This window comes from Anser brachyrhynchus, assembly GCF_964034855.1.
Source record: "Anser brachyrhynchus genome assembly, chromosome: 4".
NCBI classification, from domain to species: domain Eukaryota; kingdom Metazoa; phylum Chordata; class Aves; order Anseriformes; family Anatidae; genus Anser; species Anser brachyrhynchus.
The window spans coordinates 10,838,903-10,859,287 of record NC_137698.1 but is presented as its reverse complement, the minus strand read 5'-3'; the positions used below and the strand labels follow the sequence as shown (position 1 = coordinate 10,859,287).

The 20,385-nt window shown below is 36.3% G+C and overlaps 1 protein-coding gene across 10 annotated transcripts in view; it reads left to right on the top strand.

Annotated features, from left to right (window-relative positions):
* CCSER1 (coiled-coil serine rich protein 1) overlaps nt 1–20,385 on the top strand; it is a 735,108-nt gene that overhangs the window by 489,240 nt on the left and 225,483 nt on the right. For 8 of the 10 annotated variants that reach the window (XM_080589527.1, XM_080589530.1, XM_080589529.1 and 5 more), the window contains one exon: nt 5,631–5,708. In XM_080589527.1, the coding sequence (XP_080445653.1) occupies nt 5,631–5,708 (78 nt within the window). Of the gene's footprint in view, nt 1–5,630; nt 5,709–11,849; nt 15,027–20,385 lie in introns of all 10 variants that reach the window. The other 2 variants (XR_013950287.1, XR_013950288.1) reach the window with 1 other exon arrangement.

Here is a 20,385-nt window from a genome sequence, read left to right as displayed (position 1 = left end):
TGGTGAACTGATAGTTCAATTCACAATCATATCAGTAGAGAAGTGAGGTAAGAGATGTCTGATGATATATGTTACTCATTGATCCTTTCAGTGTACGAGACTTCCCCAGGGTGCAAAACTTTTGCTGTTTATGCAGTTCCAGCTATTCACTTGGACTCCTGCAAGGACAGTATAGGCAGGGAGCTGCTTTGTTCATGATTTTGTTGAAAGGAAGTTAAGTTTGTTCACTTATCCATGAATCCATTGCCCCCTATACTTCTTTGTATTAATTTTTATTTCTCTCTTTTTTTCCCCATTTTTAATTTTTCGTTACTTCATTTCTAAACACTGTTGGATTGTCAGCATCTGCAGAAAGTTGGAATTAGAAGATAGATAACTTGTATGAGTGACAAGATACAAGGCACTCTTCTTATTTCAAACCAGATCCTTGTAGTCTTAGCAGAGATTTCTTGGCACTTCGTGTGACCTGTCAAATTGCTGGGTTTAGAAAGTATGGTTGGTGGAGGTAGAAGAGGGATGTTGTTGAAAAACAGATGATTTTGAAAAACAGATTCCCAAACATAATTAAGCAGATTTCCTGAAATTTCTTTCCTTCTGATGTACTGTTTTATCTCAACTGTCTGTCCTGTCATCATGAAGTAGAACATTTTTGTCAGCCAAAGGTTTTCATCTTGTTGTGGCAAGCTATTATACTTGGATAGGTGGGTGGTAGTAAGAAGTAAGGTAAGCTGTTAATTGAATACCTTGGCAGGGAAAGGGTGCCTGGCAGATGAAAGGAGGATTGTTGGTTTCCCGAGACAAGTGGTGCCCAGCAGGAGACTGGTTTTCACTATTGCCTTCTGGGGAGGGCTTGTGTCAGAAAAACTCTTGCTGGTCCTGTCTGCAGAACTTTTAATGTAGGTGCTGAGGTTTGTTTTGGGGAGGCTTTAGTTGTATTCTTTTCTGTTTTTCTTCCAGTAGTGATAGCAGAGCAGGGTAATGAGTCCAAAAATTCTCAAGGTAGCTTTTGCTGACACGTTGTAAATCATACACATTTAGGGGATATATAAATCTTGAGAAAAGCACTGTGACGTTGTTTTCCTTGTCTGTTTCTAATGCAAATGATAGTCTTTACCATCATTCTGACTGCAGTAGTCTCCTTTATTTGTTGTTTTTCTGGAACTAAACTCGTTTAGGTCAACACTTTCACACCTTCACTTTGGCACCTTATTGCAATTCAAGGAATACTGCTGTTTTGTCTCTCTTTGCTTATATCCTTTTGTTTTCCTTCTTTTTTTTTTTCTTTCTTTTTTTTTTTCTTTTACATAGAATGTTTTTACATGCTTGTGATCAGCTGATGCCTCTTATCTTCCTATTACAGCCCTTCTCAGTAACTTACTGCAAACATAAAATAAGTATACAAGTACATACTCATGAGAGGGCATTTTTGTGATCAACACTGATGGCGGTGTTGCAGAGTTGCTATGTGACTTCAAAATTGCCAACAGTTCTTGCCTATTTTAACTAATTAGGATGAACCCAGTGAATGAGAATTTTTGTGCTGTTAGTCCTGTCACCAAACAAGTGTACTCTTAATGCTACATATTTTAATAAGAAGGAAAGACAAGATGCAGAATGGTTAAGAAAAGCTGTTTATTTATGCTCTATTTAAAAAATTCACCTACATGCAGTTTGTACAAACTATTAAGTCCCTGTTGGTCTTTAGAGAGATGCCTTTCACTGGACCACTACGAAACGCAGTGTAGTGAAGTGTTTGGTCTGATTTTTACTCATTTATTTATTTAATTTTTTTTTAAGAGTTGAGATGCTAGAGACAGGACCATTTTGATGTTGTCTTCCTGCTGTTTACAAGCGTTGGGTGAAAATTCACTCAATTTAGTGGTGTGTATCTTGCCTTGAAATTAGCAAAATTTGATTTTAAAAATATATAGGTACTTTTGAAAAACAACACAAATAGTAGCTGAAAATAGTAAAGTTTCTATATCTTTATTGAAGTAAAACCTGAGTTTCATTCAACTCAAGATTCATTTAACCTGAATTTCAATTTACATAAATTTAGTTTTACTAATATTACAGACACAACAGCATATGAAAACATATTTTTTGTAGATCTTGAGGAATTTGCATCTAAGATGAGTTAAGTATTTTTTATGGGTATAGCTGAAAAATAAAACTGATTTGGTAGATAAGAAAATATAAATCAGTGCACTAAAGGACCTTTAGCGTTCTGTGTTCATGAAACCTTACCCTCCTGTGTGCCTTTTTTTTACCTTATTCTATGTATTTACAACTTTTCCATTGTATGATTTCCTTGAGAAAAAACCTACAGTATATGTAAGGACTTAATGAGGATCAATATTTCTCATCAGGGATGAATTTCAAATGAAGTCTCAAAATGCTTTTCTGTGAGGTGTAATTGTTTCAAAATGGCGAGATTTCTTTGCCTGAGTCTGTCACAGAATTTCCACATGATACTTCAAAAAAATAATTGAGGTGCAAAGGGAGAGGGCTGGGAGAAGCAGAAATCAGTACATAGCCAAGAAATGTTTAGGCATTTCTAGCCTGTTTTTATCGGGCAAGGTGGATGTTGTCCTGACATTATACTGTGGAGTTTGCATGTTACTGTTTCTAAAACATAAAAATAAATAGTGTTTTTGTCGTTGGAGTGGTGCTGATATTTCTAAGAGTTGTAACTGCTACCTTTCAAGGCTTGCATCTGCTTTGAATAAAGCATCACACTTCCCATCACACTGCATTGACATCACAGAATCATAGAATAGCTTGGGTTGGAAGGGACCTTAAAGATCGTCTAACTCCAACCCCCCTGCCATAGGCAGGGATGCCACCCACTAGATCAGGGTAGCCTAGGCCCCATCCAGCCTGGCCTTGAACACCTCCAGGGATGGGGCATCCACAGCTTCTCTGGGCAACCTGTTCCAGTGCCTCACTAACCTTACAGTGAAGAATTTCCTCCTAATGTCTAATCTAAATCGATCCTCTTTTAGTTTAAGACCATTTCCCCTTGTCCTATCATTATCTACCCAAGTAAAGAGTACTCCTCATTCCTTTTTGTAAGTCCCCTTTAAGTATTGAAAGGTGCAGTGAGGTCTCCCCAGAGCCTTCTCTTTTCCAGGATGAACATGCCCAGCTCTCTCAGCCTTTCTTCATAGGAGAGGTGCTCCAGCCCTCTGGTCATCTTTGTAGCCTTCCTTTGGACTCACTCTAACAGGTCCACATCTTTCTTGTGCTGGGGGCCCCAAACCTGGATGCAGTACTCCAGATGGGGTCTCACGAGGGCAGAGTAGACAGGGACAATCATCTCCCTTGACATGCTGGTCACATCTCTTTTGATGCAGCCCAGGACACAGTTGCCTCCTGGGCTGCAAGCGCACTGCTGGCTCATGCTGAGCCTTTCATCCACCAGAACCGGCAAGTCTCTCTCCACAGGGCTGCTCTCAATGAGTTCTTCTCCCATTCTGTACTCCTGTCTGGGATTACCCTGGCCCAGGTGCAGCACCTTGCACTTGGACTTGTTGAACCTCTTGCGGTTCACGTGGGCCAATTCTCAAGCTTCTCTGGGTCCCTTTGAATGACATCTCTTCCTTCTCTTGTACCACTCAGCTTGGTGTCATCTGCAAACTTGCTGAGGGTGCACTCAATCCCTTTGCCTGTGTCATTGATGAAGATACTGAAAAGCACCGGTCCCAAGACACACACCTCAGGGACACTGCTAGTCACTGACCTCCACCTGGACATAGAGCCAGTACAATCTGGATGTGACTATCAAGCCAATTCCTTATCCACTGGATGGTACACCCTTCAAATCCATATCTTTTCAATTTAGAGATTAGGAAGTCGTGTGGAACTGTGTCAGGCCTTACAGAAGTCCAAGTAGATGACATCGGTCAGTCTTCCCTTGTCAAATGATGCAGTCAGTCCATCATAGAAGGCCACCAGATTGGTCAGGCACGATATGCCCTTGGTGAAGCCATGCTGGCTTTCCCAGATCACCTCCATGTCCTGCATGTGCCATTAACATTGCCTCCAAGAGGATTTGTTCCATGATCATTCCAGGCACAGAGGTGAGGCTCACTGATCTGTAGTTCCCCAGGTTTTCCTCTCTACCTTTTTAAAAAAATTGGAGTAATGTTTCCTTTTTTCCAGTCACTGGGGACTTCACTTGACTGCAATGATTTTTCAAATATGACGAAGAGTGGCTTGGTGACTACCTCAGCCAATTCCCTCAGGACCCTGGGATGCGTGTCATCAGGGCCCATAGACTTGCAGTTGTTGTGTCAGGAGGTCCTGAACTTACTCTTTGTTTGCAGTGGGAGGGACTCTGCTCCCCTGGCCACCGCCTAGAGGTTCGGGGACTAGGGAGGTGTGGGAAGCCTGACCACTTGTGAAGACTGAGGCAAAGAAGTTGTTAAGAACCTCTGCCTTCTCCACATCTGTTGTTACCAGTTCTCCATCTTCATTTGTCAGAGGTGATACACTCTCCTTAGTCTTTCTTTTGCAGCCAGTGTACCTTGAGAACCCTTTCTAGTTATTCTTTGCATCCCTTGACAAATAGAGTTCTGTCAGTGCCTTCGCTTTCTTGATCCCATCCCTGTACATCCAGACGGCATTTCTGTACACTTCCCAGGGCGCATGGCCGTTTCCACTGTCTGTGCATTTCTTCTTTTGCCTAAGTTTGACAAGCAGGTCCATGTTCAGCCATGCTGGTTTCCTACCTTCCCTGCTTGATTTATTACATACGGGAATAGAGAGCTCTTGTGCTCTAAGGAAAATATCCTTAAAAAGTTGCCAGCTCTGATCAGATCCCCTGTCCCTAAGGACCGTGTCCCATGGGATCTCATCCACTAATTCTCTGAATAGCTGGAAGTTGGCTCTTCTGAAGGTCAGGGTCCTGACTTTGCTCTTAGCCAGGCCCATACCCCTCAAGATCACAAGTTCAACCAGGGCATGGTCCCTGCAACCCGGACTTCCTCCAGTCTTAACCTCTTTAACGAGCTCTTCTGCATTGGTGAGCACCAGGTCCAGTAATGCTTCTCCTCTGGTAGGTTTGTCTAACACCTGGACGAGGAAGTTATTCTCAGTGGACTCCAGGAGTCTCCTGGATTGCTTACTGCCTGCCATGTGGCTTTCCCAGCAAACATCCAGGTGGTTGAAATCTCCCAAGAGAATGAGAGCCTGTGAGCGAGAAGCTTCTTGTAGTTGGTGCAAGAAGGCCTCATCCACAGGCTCCCCCTGATCAGGTGGCCTGTAGCAGACCCCAACCACAAGACATCCTTTGTTGGTCCAGTCCTTAATTTTTACCCACAGGCTCTCAGCCGACTCTTGGCTGTTTCTCAGGGGGAACTCTTCACAATCTATCAATTTCTTCTTCGTCCACATCCTTCCTGTGGATGCAGCTCTTCTGCAGAGTTGGACTTTCCTGTCTGTTTAAGAGAAAGATAAGTTGATGTAGGAAATAATAGTAAGGAAATAAACCTCACAGTCAGAATAGTGTCACAGTAAAATTCATTTCTGAACAGCTGGCCGTGCATGAGTTTTGTACTTGTTTGATAGCTGCAAAGCTCAGTGAGCAAAAAGATGACTCACCTGCGATATGTTATTTTGTTTTACAGGAAAAGGCTCAGTGTTTGCAGAAGGCTTTTGTTTCCCAAGCAGATAAATCCACGCAGACAGAACTTGTAGGCCATGATGTAAGTAGCTGTATTGAGCAGTCCTTTTTTCTTTTTCATCTTTATGGGTTTTCAAGGTTCTATCAGCCTGTTTGCTTCTGATGCTGTTGTGTCTGTGCATTGATTTACTGGGATTTACTGGAACATCATTCATCCTTTGCTCTTAAATGATTTTTAAATGACTTCTGCAACATGAGAAGGTAATTGCAGCTACCTGCCAGTATACCAATACCCTGTTAATTTTATGCTTTACAAACGGCACAGAATTAGCTTAAATGAATGCAGAGGATATGTATTAATGGATTGTAATTTTTTTTTTCAGTATCAACATTCATTTACACACTTATTAACAAGTTAATTAGGTTATTATGTTTATAATCACCATATGCTATCCAAACAAAATTTGAATTTTGGAAGGTAATGGAATAGGTCTAATTATGACAAGTATTGTTAAAGTTATATTTCTTGAAGAGCATCACTCAAAATTTCTGCTGGAAAGTGAAATAATACTTCTTACCATCATGGAAGAACATAAGAACATAGTAGAAAACATTTTTGTCTGCTTTTTTTTTTTTTTAATAAAAGATATCTTTTTTTTTTTTTTTTGTGGGACATCAGTTGAATATATGTGAGAAATTTTCTTGTTTATATGAGCCTTCTTAAATAATCTGTGATTAAAAATGCCAGAAAGTTGTATATTTAGGACAGTTCTTTAGTTCTGTCATCTGAGCAGAATCTAACAGAGTACTTCTCACCAAAGACTGTTCTGCAAACTAAGGTGGTGTTTCTGCATTGATGTATATCAACATGCTGCTTCCAATTTATAAAAGAAACACTGGAATCAAAGCAGGTTTTGAAACCTTTCTTTCAGCATGTTTTTTATCAGTGGAACATTAAAGTTTTTGTCTTCCAAGTCTTCAGACAGTCTTGTGAAGATAAAAAAAAGTAAAATTTTCACATTTTAATCAGAAAAGTTATTGAAGTCAAGTATGCTTTTCTTTTTTTCATTTCTTTTTTTTTTAAGTTGATTCAAACAAACGGTATGATTTATTATTATTATTATTGTAAGTAAAATAGTTTGCACAAAAATATTTACTATATATACTATTTACTAATAATTACTATTTTTATGTATATTACTCTTAACACTTGTGGGATTTTTGTTTTCTTTCTTCTAAGTATTTTTTCATCTAGGGCACGTGTCAATATTTTACTTGATGTACCTACCTCCTCTGATTTCTTGTGCATGGGTTGCAAAATATGAGCCTGTGTATTCTGCTGCATTGGTGTATTCTGCTGTATTCATCTGTGAAATAGCAACAATGTCATTTGGGCATACTGAAACTGTGAGGTATATCTACTGATGGTGAAAATCCCATAATATTCACAAATACCTTTAAAACTGTTAATGGTACAATTCTGTACCTCTTTCTGCTGGGGCTAATTATCCTTAATAGCTACTTTACTAACAAGAGCTCAGATGTTAAGTGAAAGTCTTCGACTACAAATGACAGTGACCAATTTCTAGGATTATTTTTTTTTTAACAGTTATGATTTATGCATTTGGTTGTTATCCCTACCCTGCCCTAAACCAAATATGTGGTATATGCTGCAGTGATTCGTGCTGTTAACTGAGTTTTTCTTCTTTTTCCAGTCTTTTTTTTCCTATGGAGGGGGGGATTTTTCTGTTGGTAGAGGGTTGCTGATCCTGTGGTAAAATTAGATGCCCCACCCTCCCCCAAACAGATACAGTTTTCTAGATGAGGTCTGAGTATTAAAGATAACAACAATAACAATACAAATCCTTTTGTTTAGCAGTATTTTCTTCAACAGTAGTGAAACATTTTTCAACCTTCCCTGGTAAATTGTCTCTACCATGTCATGGTTGAAATTGTGTGTTTTCTTGTATAGTACACAGTAATGGAAGAACAAAAGGATATGTGGAATATTTTTGTATCAAACAACACATCCACCTATACTTATCTTGTAGACAATACTTGTAGAAATTGTGTTACAGGGAATAGATTACAGAGAAAGTTGAACCACTCTACAGGAATGAGTCATGCTTACTATGACCGTCATGAAGGGAATTCAAGCCATGCAAGAATGAAGAAGAATGTACAAATAAATAATTTTAACGCTTTTCATAATATTAGTGTTATAAACTTTTGCTCATTCATTTATTAGATCATGCAGCTTTTCTCTAAAGGTTGTTTATTACAGGTAATTAGTTCAGCTGTGTTTACATTGTAGCCAAGTGGCAATTACATTGGTATTCTTTGCTTATATATGAGATTTTCAAAACCAAAACGTAACCCTGGCAAATGGTATCCGTACATCATTTTATCTAGGATTTGTGTACGTGTAACTACAAGAGTACTGTGCTAATGTGAAATTAGATTAAATAGTCAAATGCAAAAGAGAATGCAAGAGAGAATCTTCAGCACATTGGTCACACATTCTGAGCACAGCATACATTGAATACTAAAGATAAGTAGTTTAACAGGTAAGCAGAAAAATTAAGTTCATTCCCTCATCACTACAGATTTGCTACTGTAAAGCAAAACAAGCAATCAAAAAAGTCAAATATTTTAACCCTTAATACAACTTCAAAAACAAGTGATAAATAAATGTATTATCAATAATAGCATTATTTCACTGATGTTGTAAACAGAGAATATACTTCATACTGTAGTATTTCTGAAATCCTAAAGTTAGTGTTTAACATGTGCTTAACATGACCACTATGCTACTTGACTACATTGAAAGTAAAATATCAAGCTAGCTGCCATGTGTATCGTCGAAAAACATTAGAAAATAATCCAGGTTTCATAGAAAGCTAATTGCTTTCTAGTGCAGAATGACAAGGAATTTCTACCTTATGATAGTCCTAAAATTAATCTTTCTTAAAGTATATGAACTAAGAATCATTTAAAACTTTTTGTGAGTCTTGCAGAAAGAGCCATGTGCACAACAGATTAATGTGGGAGACTGCAAAAAGATGAAGTTTCTTAAATAATCAATGCCAATTTAATCTTCTGCACCTTTCTCTGTCTGCATGGCCTTATTATATTGAGGGATCAACAAATAATTTCTTACATGCCAATCAGGTTACTATACAACTAACATTGTGACTGATTACAATATCATGTTAACTGATACAATTCTAGTAAAAGAGATAAATAAATAGTCCTTAGTATCATGCTGGCATCACATCAGCACACAAGCATGTGCCATTGCAAATGAGTTTTCCTTAAAATGTGTCCTGAAAGCAGAATCAAACAACCACAGTACAGTTCTCTATTTCAGTCAGAAAAAGAATTCCAGCTCATCATCAGTCTATCAGGTTTTTGCTGAAAATTATTTGTCCTTAATTTTGATATACCTGGAGTAGAAGTTTCTAGGGGTTGACATGATTTCTAAAGTGCCTTTTCTATGTTTTCTTTGTGGCTGATATTACAGATTTCACAACCCTGAACTTCTGTTCTGTGCTTTGTCTCTCATACTGAGAGTGAAACTGATGTAAACAGGTTTTGGACTGGTTCTTAACTCATTCCCCATTTATTGAGTATCCATTCCAGCTTAGTGATCACCTGACGTTTTGTCTTGTGCTTCTAGAGTCTCAGACAACAAACTTGCAAGTTACTGCTACCAGTCTGCTTACTGTTTGATTTGCGTATGTTTACAACAGTGCTGGCTGATACACAAGCAAAAACTAACTCCAAAACCCTGTACTACCATGCAAAATCAAAACTAATAGGTGTCCATACTAATACATTTTCAGGGTATTTGTCTTGTAGCTTGTTCTACATTACCTTGGACAGCATTTCCCTCTCAAAGGTTGGGCACCTATTTCTACAGAACCTCTTTGTTTCACTAGGAGGGAGTGGAAGATACAGACCTCGATGCTGTAACTGTTCCCCTCCACCTCCTACCAATCCTGCTTGTCTTCCCTGGCCGCCAGGCTTTATGGATACCGTGAGGAACTACAATGCACTATGTCTTCTCCTTTAGGAAGGGAAGAGAATACTAACATACTTAAATTTTCTAGTTTAATCTGAATATATCTAAATATGTATATACAGTCCACAGTATCATATAGTTTGTTACAGTGTGAAATGGATTGCATTATCCCACCTAAACCAGAAAATCATCATGTTTCCACTTTTGCTTTTTTTTTTTCTTTTTTCTTTTAGCCTGGGAAACTGACATCCACCTGCTATTGTATGTTACTACTACATTTTCTCCACTTATTTCTTATTTTATCTCTTGGGGGTTGTTTTCTAAATTATATGGTGAGATAATGCAAAATCCTGCCTAATATACCTCTAACACAATTCTTCAAAAAGTAAGTTCACTTAGAAATCAAATCAATGGTTAAGCATTTCAGTCTTTGCTTTGCTTGTACTCCTGCGTACCTATCCAAAAATGGATATCCAAGTTGTTCTTGGAGTGCATATTCATTTCCCACAACTTCCTCCATCAATCATTTTCTCTTCTTCTCGTGTCCAGTTTCCCCATTTTCAGTACGCCATTTCAAAACTTCTAGGCAAAACGTGTTCTAGGCTGTCCTACTCCTGCAAATTGTTTCAAACTTTCCATCCGGTGATTGCAAAATATTTTGCTGAAACTTTTTTTTTTGTTGTTGTTCTTAATGATTGCTTCCCACCAAACCTTACCAAACATACTGCCTAACCATCAAAGACCAGGTTATTTGCTGTGTGAGTTCTGATAAAGGCAGTCACATTTATTAGTTTAAAAGTAAACTGGGTTTGGGGATAGAAACTGTGACTTGCAGCGTGGAAATCAGATAGGCTTCCACTAACTAGTTTACTTTGCATTCTGTAGTGGTGCTCAGTAAGTGCAAATGCTCTTCATTTGTGATTTGTAGAATTCAACTTGGCTTCTGTACAAATAAGATCAGTTGTAATATCTGTAGTAAAATGTGGCTTGATATAGTACTGGAGTCTCCTCGTAGACCAAAATTAGAATAATAATGTAGTGTCTGCATCTTTTAAAGCATAGTCTTTCTGTAATACATCTGTAGTAAGTGTAATAAGATATTCTTGACTTTTTACTTTTCCATCTTCCTACTTACTCTGTATTTCTCCGTCACAAGCTTCTTCTGTTACACTAATGAGATAAGTAGTAGGACACTAAAAAATGAGACCTTTCAATAGTTTTTACTTGGTTAAAATTTAAAAAAGCCATCTTTGTCTCACTAAGTCGTGCTTTACTAATTCTGTTCATGCACTACACTGAATACTATTAGTGTCCTGTTTATAAGGCCAGAGAATGGTTTGGGAATACCTTACTAGCACTGAAAGCTTTTGAATTTTGTTCCTTTATAAATAATGACTAGTCAAAAGGAAAGGTAAAATGAGAAAGGAAAAGTTGATTTAAAAATTTAATAGTTTATCAAAAGTAAATGAATTCAGTATTTAGTAAAATGGATCAATTTAATGGAAATTCTCTAACATAGCTATGTTTTGAAATAGGTTTTGAGCATGTTTTCTTAAAAATATATCAAAATAAACAAACATAGACTCAGCTGGAAGAAAAGATCAATGAGCAAATTTCAGAAATTAACAATGGATAACCACAGTACTATAAAGCAATGCATTTCTAAGAATATATGTTTTGTTTTGTTTTGTTTTATTTTACTTATTTTATTTTATTTTATTTATTTATTTTATTTTATTTTATTTATTTTACTTTATTTACATATTACTGAGTTTAAAATGAGTGGTTTTTAACACAGAATGATCTACTCAGACAGTTCTATCATAATGTGGAAATATTTTCATGTTGTGTGCATGCCGCATATAGATTCCCTCTATTAGCATAAACTGTCTCATTCTGGTGACCTTTTTCCTGTACAAACATGGCATCTGTTGTAAATATTTTCTAACTAGAACTGTCATACACAAGCTGAAGAGTTGTATTTCCATTTTTGTATGCAATGTCATTTAACTCATTGTTATGTTGATCATTGGTGTGAAAGAAGCTTTATTATTACATGCTGCCTGCATACTGGCTTACAACAGAAATGAAAAAATTTCATATAACTTTGTGTTGCCATCAAACCATGCATCTTTAAGATTTCATTTCATTTCATTTTTCTTTTCTTTTTTCTTTTTCTTCTTTTTATTTTTTTTAAAGGCCCTGTGGAATTCTTCATGTTCTGAAGGCTTAGTTTACAAACCTATCAGCATCTCACTGGTTCCATCATTATTAAATTAAAAAAACAACATCTGGACACTCCACACTTACGGATTTAATTAAATACTGCTGTATATGAAATGAGCTGCAAGTTACCATTCTTGGCAAAATTGGATTACTTTGTATTTACATTATCAACAGCCAAACATCACTTTTGTCAGCAATATATTCATTATTAAATGTATCAATGAGTAAATTATTAGTAAGATATCATGAAGTTATTATCAGAAATAAAATTCATTTATTCTTATTGTACATACTTTAATCATCCATTGGTGACTCACAATAAGTAAGAAAATACTTCAGTGATGCTTCTCTCTGAGATTTGAAAATACATCATCAAGATGTGGAAACCTAAGGAAACTATTAGTATTGCAACCTTACATTTTTGGCTTCCAGTAATAATAACTTTGCACTGTTTGTAAATACAGGGTCAGTGCCTTTCAGTATGTGCTCTGTTTGATGAATTCATATTTGTAATTTACATGTGAGATTCAAGAGACATTTCTGCAGGGTATTTCTTAACCTTTTATAAGGTTAGAATTCACTCAGCTTTATCCTAGGAAATGAAAGAGCTGATCCTAGTGTACACTGTGATTTTTGAATCCATTTGAATCACAGCTTTACTCTACTTTTTATGTTATTTTTTGAGTACTTTGGCTTCTAAGAGATGTTGCTAAGACACCACCAATGCACGTGAGCAAAAAAATTATTGCGTTTCCTGGACATGAAGGTGCTACATAGAGTAGTTCAAAAAAAAAAAAAAAAAAAGAGAGAGAGAAAGTCATCGCTGGATTATGGCCTTATTAATCAAGAAATCAGAAGCAAAATAGAGGGTTCATCACAAACCCTGTCACCACTTCTTTCAGTGTTCCCTTACCCCGAATGACTTAATTCAGCTGAGGATGTACTTCATTCACCCACCTTTTCCAGGTAAGATAAGAAGGCAACTGTGCCAGCAGTATGCTTAAACCTTTCCTGCTAATATGTTCTTCTACAAACAAGAGATAATATTTCAATCTTACTGTGCCATTTTGATCAGGCCACGTAGTGTATAGTAGGAACATTTATTCAACCTGAGCAACTGTTCAGCATCCTTGGCTTTAATTTCTGCGGCCATATTACTTTCATTTAAAAATAACATTTCACCGGTTATTCTGAAATGGATCTGAACTAAAAATAAAAGCAAATAACTAAAAAAGTCCTGTAACTCTTTAAAGTGAATGGACCTTCTTCACAGGTGATGTTTCGTTATCTTGGCTTATTATGGTACCACTCAACATGGTGCTACTATTTACCAATCTTATTTCATCTTTTCTTCTTTTGTTTACAACAGCAGTCTTCAGCATACTCTCATTCTTTCAGTCAGTCTTCCTGAGAATTTTTTGTGCATATAATTGCATAGTTTTTTCTGTTTGTGAGAAGTATCTTGAAAAAAACATATAAGTAGCAAATACTTTACAGAAACAACTGAAATAAGCATGTGCATATTACCCTTTTTGAACTTCACCTTCCTTATTGAACTTTATCTGTTGCCATTCTTCCTTCTCTTCCTTGGTACTTGAGAATCCTTTTAATAATCTTTCAGCATAGAATTGCCTACCTTTTGCTGTTTGTCATGCTTTCTTTTTTTTTTCATCACCATCTTTATTATGCTAATATTTTCAGTCCATGTAGGATAACGTTATCTGGAAGAGGATAGGGAAAGCATTTTTCATTGTGGTGCTTTGGCACAGAGATTAGTATGCTGCTTAAAGAAATAGATATAGGGAATGAAGAGAGTTGTGAAAAAAACTGCATAAGGCAGTGAAAGAAGAAAAGTAGAAGAAAAAAAAATAATTTCATGATTCAGATGAGAAGGAAAAACTAGTTTTGCTTCCTAAATGATCAGTCTTTGTACCTGTTTCTCCTGAGTCTTTATAAAAGTGTATGTAAAATACTAGCTATTTCTAAAACTTTCTTGTGGTAGAGGTGTTGCTAGCAGCTGTCACTTCATTGCAAAACTGAGCACAGACTTTGGGGGTAATGAGCATAAGAGTTGGGATTTTAACTTTTCCAATTTCCAATACCCTTTTCCTAGTTTGTTTTAGTTTTATGATATTTTTTTCCTAACCTTAACCATATGAACAAATAAAAAATTACTCGGGGTTGGCTTTTTGCTCACGTGGCATTCCAATGGTCTGGAAAAAAGTCATGATAGATAAGTAGATATTTAGACTTCAGGGAGACACAATCAAAGTATCTGTTAAGGTCATAAACATACAAAAGTCACTTGTTTTATAAATTACTATGAATGGAGAACTTATTAGAATATCTCTATACAGTGGATTTTCTCTTTACTTGGCAGCAGTTAGCAGTACAGAAGTAGTATTCAGATTTTATGCTTATGATGAGGACCAAAAAATAGTTGACAAGACAGTTATTCTGGTATGAAAACATAAAACAATCTAATAAGTCTTAATTGCTCTACCAATTAGTCCTTTTGAATGTATAGTAGTGAGGAAAACAACTATTTTAGCAAGTGCTGTAATAATACTGAATATGGAGAATATGCAGTTAATCCACTGATGATTTTTGCCACCTTGCAGAGTAGTTTGATAAGAGTTCACACCAGGCTGTTACATTCAAAATCTTTTCATGAGCAAAACCCACACTTTATATTCATGGACAAGAACTTTGTTAGTCTAATTAAATTCTTAACAATTTAATCAAATATTTTTTTTATTTTTATTATTACAGTTACAATGATACTAGCATGCCCATTTCAAATTATAAACAGACAAAATTAAATATACACAAAAATCCTAGTACCTACAACTTTCTTGTAAAGCTCACTATTGCACAACTTCTCTTGATATAAAGGTCAATAGCTCTGGGTCAGTCATGGGAGTGGTACCATTACAGCAAATCTGGTATCACAGCTCCTTGTCAGGAGTCTGATGTTAACATTGATTTCTTTCCTTCTCCTCATTTTGGGGGTCCTCTTGGGATCTCTCTTACATGTTTGCTAACATGTTCTACACCATGCTCTTTCTCATTGATCTGCAAGTCCACATGATGTCTCTGTTATCTTTGCAACCGGTTTTACTGTGCTCCAAAGGTTTCCTTCCTTTGATGGTGAGTAACTACTGCTGCTGAGTTGTTCATAGCCCTGGGGCATCTGGTATCATCCAGTGTCTGTGCTTTTAATGCATTAGCTGTCACCCATGCCTATACATGTTTTGGTTTCTTTTTCGTTTAAAAATCATTCTTCACAGAAAAAGTGTTTTTATTGGTATCTGCAAGGTATAAATGTACATTTGTGTGGCATAACATCTACTATTAGTTACAAAGATAAACAATTGATTATGAAAATAATAATAATAATAATAACCTGCTCATCAGATAATTGCTCTTAGGAGCTAAAGCAAATCTTTAGGAGGACCAGACAAAAAAAAATAAAAATAAATAAAAAGACTGTGTCTTGTTACAAGCAATGGCAACTGGGTGTTTATAGATATACAATGTTAAAACCATGTTGGCAAAATAATTTATTCTCATATTGAGCACTGACATTAACAAGTCACACCTTCTTTTTCCGATTAATGTTTTGCAAGAGGTATCAAATAACCTGAATTTAGTTTCTACACTTTTCTCAAGGGATTTCCAAAGGTCTGTGTGTAGTGCTGTTTGCGAGGGTGATAAAAGTGGAAATTGAGTCACTGGATGTAAAAACTAACCAAAACAAACAAAACACAGGTGCGAAAATGATACAGCTTGAGCAAATGTTCTGTGGTAGATGTTGAGAATCTTAGAAGGACCAAGAGTAATTTTAAGAGTGACAAGCAGTTAGAGACAGACAAGTCTCCAAAAACCTGGGGTGAGATACAGATGTGGAAAGCATATGTACTGCTTAAACTGATGGGAGATTGTTTCAATTGTCAGTGTGTGTGGCTGTTTGTTTTTTGTGGTGTTTTTTGGTTGGTTGGTTGGTTGGTTTGTCATTTAAACAAAACCACCTAATCTTCTGAAGCAGTTAAACGTGGAAACCTGAAGAACAGTGTAAATGCTGGCGCATAAATTATTCTACTGTAACTCAATACACATTTGTGCCAATAAAAAAAGTGTACAACAGGTCTATTAAGAAACGTAATCACTGGGGCTGTTTGAGAACATAGGTAGTTAGGTAGTATGTGCATAGTGGCAGGGTTGGAATGTCTGCTTTCTTAAGTAGTTAGGATGCCTGTGGTTTATCTTCTGGAGCTGAATTTATCCAGTGCTAACTTTTTAGGTATGTGTATATGATTTGGTCATTTGTATTATAGTTTAAATTCTTCAGTGTGATTTAGATCTTTATATAAACTTCAAAGCTGAAAGAGTTTAGAAGGATAACCTTAGCATACAACCTATGTTACGCACCAATAACAGAAACAGAAAATGTCATGTATATCACTGCTCTATTACGAGTACTTTCTCAACAGAAATGCAGTGAGAACTGCAACCAGGCTGTGTACTATGCCTTTATTTCAATACAGTGGTTTTCTAGTTCATTTCATTCATTTATTCATTTTTAGTAATGGAAATTTCTACTTTTTAAGAGTAGGATATTAGCATTAATAATAAAGCAGCAAGAAGGAGCATGATGATGGGAAAGGATGAGAAATGAGATTCGGGGAACAATAACATATTTCTTTTGTAGTGTACAAAAAGGTATTAAATTGAAAACAGAATATGGGTAACACTAATAAGAGAAAAAAGTGGGTTTTGGTTTTTTTTTTTATTAGCAAATGCACTGCCTAAAAAACTTGCAAAGATGTATTTTGTGTCTGCCCAAGTGATGCTGAAGTTGCAAGTGCATAAATCATGTTACAACCTTGTGTTTAGTACCAGCTTCGTTACTTTCAGGGAGATTTTTATTCATCTAAAAACGTTCAGAAGAAACTTGGTAGTGCTGCTAATGTTGACTATCACGATGAAATTAAGTTATAGCTTTGTGTTTGATACTAAAATAAGAGGATTAGATCTATATTGTGTAATAATGCATACATACTAACCTATATTTGGGGAGAAATGCCAACACCTTCACTGACAAAATATTATGGTTTTAAGCGAACAAGAGCAAAACACAACTAGATAAGAGGAGTGGATGATGAACACACAGAGGCGGTAGGATCTTCACACCTAAAATATATGAAACAATTTTAAGTTCAGACATCAGAGATATGAGTTTACCAATGTGCAATTATTTAAAAGTGTACATCTGAATACATTTGTGTATCTGTGTACATCTGTACTTCTTCCAGTCATTTAAATGATTGAGAAGAAACGATTAATGTCAGGCCAAATTGAAAGACAAAATGAAGAAAGACAAGTTTCCCCCATTAGAATGCAAGTTTGCAAAAGGACCAGTTCGATAGGAAAGCGGAGCCTCTCTGGCTCCAGTGGAGTTGACTTTTAAGATTCTGTGTATTTTGCAAGCATCCAAATACCCTGAAAAAAACTTACATAATTGCAGAAAGTGAACAAAAATCCTGAGACTAACATGAACTGTTCAGAGTTTGTCCCGTATTTGCTCATACTCCTGCTTTCACAGGGTTTTTTGAAGGCTTGTGAGACTATCCCCAGAAGCCAGGAGGTGCTTACTAGAGAAACAGTAGCTAACATGTTAGTTGTGTACCTAAGATTCTTTAGATAGTTTTGTATAACAAAATAATTCCAGAAATTTCTAATTATTGTAGTAAATAGAAGTGAGCACATTGTTTTTATGCAAGAAGCTTTCTGAATTGCAAAACTGAATATAAGATCTGAAGCCACAGGTAATACTGTTAATGGGACTCTGCAACTGTTGAGAGCATATCAGTGAACTCAAGGCAGGGCTATGAAGTCAGAGTCATTAGAGCTTTCCTGTTCTTTAGTTGGGCTCTAAAATGGAGGGGCTGACTGTGCATCTTCAGAGAATGTAGTGGTGTCTGAGCAAACTGCTAGGTGGCTGTTGTCATGTACAAAGGCTGTCTTTGCAATTGCCAAAGAACAAGTCACAAGAAACATTTAATGCTGCTAGTGTGGAAAAGCTTTGACGAAGTGGTGTACCGCATTTTTTATTTATTTATTTGTTTTACGTTTACGTGGTGAATACATGGTGGTGGCGCATACCGAATAGTTCCTAGGGAGTAGGACATGATATTTTTTCTTTTCCTATAGTTGAGAATGATGCTAGCTGCTATGATGAGAACCTGCAAAAAGAAAATAAAGCCATTGTGAATTCTTTGGATATTAAGGTCATTTTAGATATCTTTTTACATGTCTAGAAATTTGTATTGTTTTATTTTGTTTTGTATCAATTAAGAAATTTGCAAACTTCAGTTTTCTTGAACTATTCATAATAGATTCTGATTGGCAAATATCAAGAGAGCTTTACTGTATGCTGTCAACATGGATCTTGGACTGCCTACAAAACAGCAATTTTCAGTTGACAATGCAGATGTAAGATTTAATTAAAATACTTATAAATTGTTTTGGGCATCTACAGAAAACTTTTTAGTCTGCCACAAAGCTTACTTTTCAGTAGTGTTTTGCATTATGTTATATTTCATAATGTAATGAATTTCAGTAGGTCTTGCCACTTTTCTAGCAAAACACAGATTTTTTATTTTTTTTTATGTTTTTCATATCATACATTGGTGAAAGATCATAGCATGCAAATGTGCAGAGAGGTCATTGACGTGATGTATTCCACTGTCATATTAATTTGCACACTTTAGTGCAAATAATCCTTGTTATTGCAGGCAAATATGCATACAATTCTTAAAATTGACTTCTAAAACTCTAGGTGAATTACTGTTAGAATAAAGTTTTAACATTTTGATGATGTTGGACAGCTTTCCTTCTACTAAAGACACTCATTTCAGCATTGTTTCTGTCCTGTATTGTTCCAACTGTTGCTTACCATCGCTCTTTGGTTGTAAGTAATGATTTTAATGCTCTGCTTTACCCTTGATAAATTTAATTAATCTATTATTATTACCAGTATTTCTGCATGAGCATAAAAAACATTTTCAGAGACTTGAGGCCATGAGCTTGTGAAATACACAGCTTGTTCTTGAATTAATTTGTGTAGACCACTGGCAAGATGAAATAAAAACATTATTGAATAAACCTGAAAAAGCATACTAACTGAATATTTTGCGTGGCAGGATTTCTTCCCCTTTTCACATAAGGCTATTTTTTTTTAAAGGTCAGTATCTTAAGGTTAGAGAAATCACTATCTATTCTTTTGTCTATAGAATTCTTGCCCAGGGGCGGCATGTTGCTTCTTTAGATTTTCTTATCCAGCAGACTCAGAGCAAACTTCCACAGAAATATTTACAGCGTACAGCTCAATATCTATAGCCAGAGGAAGCTCTCTTTTGATTGAAAAACAAGGAAGTGTGAACACCCTGATACAACCTCCATGTTCAATTTCGAATGCCAGAATGTTGTATTGAACTATCATGAAGGCATTAGGGTGAGCCCATTAGAACACAATATCTCTTCTGCACATTTTCTTAGTATTTAGGTTCTCTTTCACACATAATGATTTAATTTATTTGTTTGTTTGCTTGTTGCTAGAGCACATTGCCGTAACTTATTAAATAAAAACACAAACAGAAATGTGACATTATTCTGTAACCCGTATTTACATGGATTTGTTCTACAATGTGTGTGTGCAAGAATGATGTTTCAGTTAGCTAGTGGGGAAACATCCCCTAGCATATGACAATTATTCACCCTTCTACCTCTCCCAAGGCACAAGTCTAGATCAGCACTGGGGATGTTCAGCCTGAAGAAGAGAAGGCTCCAGGGTGACTTCACTGCAGCCTTTCCGTACTTAAAGGGCGCTTATAAAAATGGAGGAGAACAACTTTTTGCTCAGGCATAAAATGACAGACAATGACAGTTATAAACTAAAAGAGGGGAGATTTAGATTAGATGCTAGGAGGAAATACTTCACTCAGAAGGTGGTAAGGCACTGGAACAGGTTGCCCAGAGAAGTTGTGGATGCCACATGCTTGGAAATGCCGAAGACCAGGCTGGATGAGGCCCTGGGCAACCTGATCTAGTGGGTGGCATCCCTGCCCATTGGAGGGGAGTTGGAACTAGATGATCTTTAAAGTCCCTTCCAACCCAAGCTATTCAATGATTCTTTGATTCTTTATATAGAAAGATTATAATTTCATCACTAGCTGTAAATGGCAACAGAACTCAAATCACAGCATAGAGTATCAAAGGACCACAAATGCTAGTATAATGCTAATGTGGTATCCCAGGTGCTTATTTACATATGTATTAATAATAATACATTTTCAAAAGGGTTGTTACTTGTTGCAACAAACATTAACTTCAGTAGCTTAATATCTTACTGCAGTGTTCTTGTTTGAAAATAATTAGCTTTCTCCAATCAAATCAAAGGTTGCACTAAATGAATACTTAAGATCTGGGGCCTCTGTTCAACAACTCA